This window comes from Piliocolobus tephrosceles, unplaced genomic scaffold (genome assembly GCF_002776525.5).
Source record: "Piliocolobus tephrosceles isolate RC106 unplaced genomic scaffold, ASM277652v3 unscaffolded_24475, whole genome shotgun sequence".
Classification (NCBI taxonomy): Eukaryota; Metazoa; Chordata; class Mammalia; order Primates; family Cercopithecidae; genus Piliocolobus; species Piliocolobus tephrosceles.
The window spans coordinates 1-3,709 of NW_022307060.1; the positions used below are offsets into that span (position 1 = coordinate 1).

Consider the following 3,709-nt stretch of genomic DNA (forward strand, 5'->3'; position numbering starts at 1 on the left):
GGCCTCCCAAAGTGCTGGGATTACAGGCTTGAGCCACCGCGCCCGGCCTGGTCATTGCAGTATTAGAGAAATTACTCTTCCTGATATCTAATGCACTGCAGGAGCCATTCTCTAAATAGGCCATATTCTGAGACTTTGCACATTCTGTTCCCTCTGCAATGAACACTTCCTTTTCTTTCCTACTAGTGAAGGCTTTAAGTGTCACCTCCTCTGTGACCACCATTTTTACTATGTCCTTCCTATGTGTCTGTCATGTCAGCCTCCCCCACTGGCTGTGGGCTCCTTAGAGGCAAGGACCTACAGCTTCAGAATTCTTGTTGTGGACTGGTGCCTGGTTCACAGTGGGTGTTAAATGAACGAACGGTGCGTGAATGAGTTTGTCAGCCAGGAGCCAGGGTTAGCATGCTGTGATGGGGTCTCTGGTGCCACGATACAGAGTCCGGGAGGGAGCATGGGATGGGAAAGCAGGGCGTAGGGGGTGTCCAGGATCTGGTACCTCCAGAAAAGCGGCCAACACGGCCAGGCCTCCGGGGCGCCCCAAGGCCTCGTCAACTCTGGCATAGGCGGTGCTGAGGTGAACCACGTGGATCTGGAGAGGACACGAGGGCAGCAGAGAGCTCCGTCTCTGGCCTGGCCCCGCCCCGCACCGCCCCGCTCCTTGCCCCTTCTCGGCCAGCTCCGCGCTCACCTCCGCAGGGAAACGGTGGCCTTCCACAGTGTGCTCCGAGCCCGGACGACCTGCAGCCCCCCAGTGCAGATGCAGCTGCAGAGCCCGGTACTCCCGCCCGGGACCCAGAGCCATCTCTAGCCCGGAAGGCAGGGTCAGTTGCACTGCGTAGGGAGAGGCAAGTGAGCCGGCCCCGCCCGGGAGGGCCAGCCCAATCCCCGGGCAGGCATTGCAGCGAAGGTTCCCTTCCCTGCGCCCCGCCCCATCCCCAAGTCTTGGCGGGGAGACCCCCTCACCACTGTGGCCATTGTTGCGCAGGCGCAGTTCTGGAAGCAGCGGGAGCTCGAAGCCCAGGAGTTCCAGGGGGCGCAGGGCGGGGCAGAAGGCGGCGAGCTGGGGGCGGATATCTACCGGGGACTGGAAGCGGCCCGCGCAGGCTGGGGACACCTGGGGCCAGGGCGGGTCGCCTGGGGTGGGAGAGTTTAGTGAGGAAGTCTGACGCCTAGGTCAGGAACTCAGGGAGCCCGAGTAGAAAAGGTGAGGGGATGGGACGGGAGATCCATAGAGCTGGGTTCCCAGATTGGGTCTGTGCAGCGGGTGGGTGTCTCACCTCCATAGCGCCAGTGTCTCTGGTCAACCCCTGTATAAATGAAAAGGGTGAACCGCCCAAGCTTAGAGCCCAATCCCTTCCTGGCGGCCAAAACGATGTCACAAACTCAGATGCCTTACAGGGGCATTACGGGTAACAAATGCCTTAAGCGGGCCAGGTGCAAAGCTCGAGACCGCACTCAAACTCAACACCGCAGCTGGGTGGGCCAAACAGCTATCCTACCAGTTTGCAGTCATTGTCTTAGGGTCTGTAAAACTGAGTGGCTGCTTCAGGCCAGGCGCTGTGGCTCACGCCTGTAATCCCAGCACTTTGGGAGGCCAGGGCGGGTAGATCATCTGAGATCAGGAGTTGGAGACCAGCCTGACCAACATGGCGAAACCCCGTCTCTACTAATAGCCGGGCGTGGTGGCGCATGCCAGTAATCCCAGCTACTTGGCAAGAGGCTGAAGCAGGAGAATCGCTTGAACCCATGAGGTGGAGGTTGCAGTGAGCCGAGATCGCGCCATTGCACTCCAGCCTGGGCAACAAAAGTGAAAGTTCGTCTCGCCGGGCGCGGTGGCTCAAGCCTGTAATCCCAGCACTTTGGGAGGCCAAGACGGGCGGATCACGAGGTCAGGAGATCGAGACCATCCTAGCTAACATGGTGAAACCCCGTCTCTACTAAAAAAATACAAAAAAACTAGCCGGGCGAGGTGGCGGGCGCCTGTAGTCCCAGCTACTCGGGAGGCTGAGGCAGGAGAATGGCGTAAACCCGGGAGGCGGAGCTTGCAGTGAGCTGAGATCCGGCCACTGCACTCCAGCCCGGGCAACAGAGCGAGACTCCGTCTCAAAAAAAAAAAAAGAAAGTTCGTCTCAAAAAAAAAAAAAAAGTGAGTGGGCACTTAAGTCCTGAGTCCCAAATGAGTGAGTACACCATCTTTCCTTTCTCCCTTCTTTCTTCTCCCAACTCATCCCTCTGGCTTGTCTGGTCTCCAACCCCTTTCCCCAAATTCCTGGCTTGGGAGTCAAGACGCCACGTTTCTCTACCTGCTGTGTCCTTTTCCTAGGCCTCAATTTCCTCATTGTAGACTGAAGATGAGATGACTTCTACAAGCTCTTCTTGCTTGTCCTCTGGTACCCATTTCACCTTTTCTCTTCCCCTCAAACTCTCTGGTTCTCCTTCTTCACCTGTTTTTTCTCTGTCTGCACATTTTTTCTCTCATCTGCACTTCTCATCCCTTTCTCTTCTCCAGCCTCCCCCTTCTCTCCCATCTTATCCAACTCACTTCTCTCCTTTTGCGCCCTTTTTATTTTCTCTCCATATCTGTTCCTTTCTACCTCCAAGAGTGGGGATGGGGATATTGGTATGGGACCTCTGGAAGGGCTTCTGTGGGAGTACACAAGGGAGTAGCCCTCCTTCGCTAAGTGACCAGAGCCTAGGCTGGAGTATGGGTGGGGACGCATGAACCTCCTGAAACCTGGATTTGGAGACTGTTGACCACTTACCTTCTTTGTCCCTGTGGGCATTATTCTGGGGTTCTTGAGGATCTCCAGGAGCCTCAACAGTAGGTAGATCCTCTAACTTCAGGGAGCCCCCTTCTGATTTAGGCTTAACTTCAGGTAGATCCTCCTCTCCGGGTAGATCTTCCTCTCCAGGTAGATCCTCCTCTCTGGGTAGATCCTCCCCTCCAGGTAGATCCTCCTCTCCAGGTAGATCCTCCTCTCCGGGTGGATCCTCCTCTCCGGGTGGATCCTCTTCACTGGGCAGATCCTCCTCATACAGTGGGTCATCTTCCCCAGAAGAGCCTCCTCCCAGCGAGGAATCCTCCTGCATCCGGGGCAGCCTCTGGGGATGGGCAGGCACCAGAAGCAGCAGTGACAGCAGCAGCTGCACAGTGAGGCCTGGAGCAGGGGCTGGGATCAACAGAGGGAGCCAGGGGCTGGGGCACAGGGGAGCCATGCGGCTGACTGTGGGGTGTCCCAGCACATGGTGTGTACGGGCTGTACGTGCATTGGAAACAAGAGCTGGGTGGGGGAGGAGCAAGCCTGGAGGGGAGCAGGCTGACTCACAGAGCGCCCTTTTGCAGAGATGGAGCCAAAGTCTCACAGGTTTGTCTGGCCCTGTGCCCCCTCCCCCATACCAAAGCCAGGATGGGGGTGGAGTGAGGGGCAGGTGTGTGCACAGGCAGAAGGTTATCAGGGCCATGGACTCAGCTTGGAACCCAAGGCACCACCTAGCACTATGCAGGCTCTCCCTGGCACCACCCAGCTGCTTGCCAGCCAGCCTCAGCTAACCCTGGCCTGCTTCCCAGCTCCAGGCACAGAAGGGGAAAGGCAGGGGAGCTGGGGCCCCCATGTCCTCTGGCTGAGAGGGAAAGCAGCTTATGTATACATCCCTGACTCCACTAGGAAGCAGGTAAAGGGGTAGGGCAGGCTGCTAGGGGAGCCCGAGG

At 57.6% G+C, this 3,709-nt stretch overlaps 1 protein-coding gene across 1 annotated transcript; it reads right to left on the reverse strand.

Annotated features, from left to right (window-relative positions):
• Positions 1-496: 496 nt before the first annotated feature.
• LOC111534768 (carbonic anhydrase 9-like) lies at positions 497-3,216 on the reverse strand (the record flags this gene model as incomplete). Its single annotated transcript, XM_023201289.2, has 5 exons — positions 2,763-3,216; positions 1,278-1,307; positions 964-1,134; positions 689-831; positions 497-589 (listed from the first exon to the last, which is right to left on the reverse strand). Coding segments are annotated over exons 1-5 (891 nt in total), but the record flags the coding sequence as incomplete, so codon positions are not given.
• Positions 3,217-3,709: the final 493 nt, after the last annotated feature.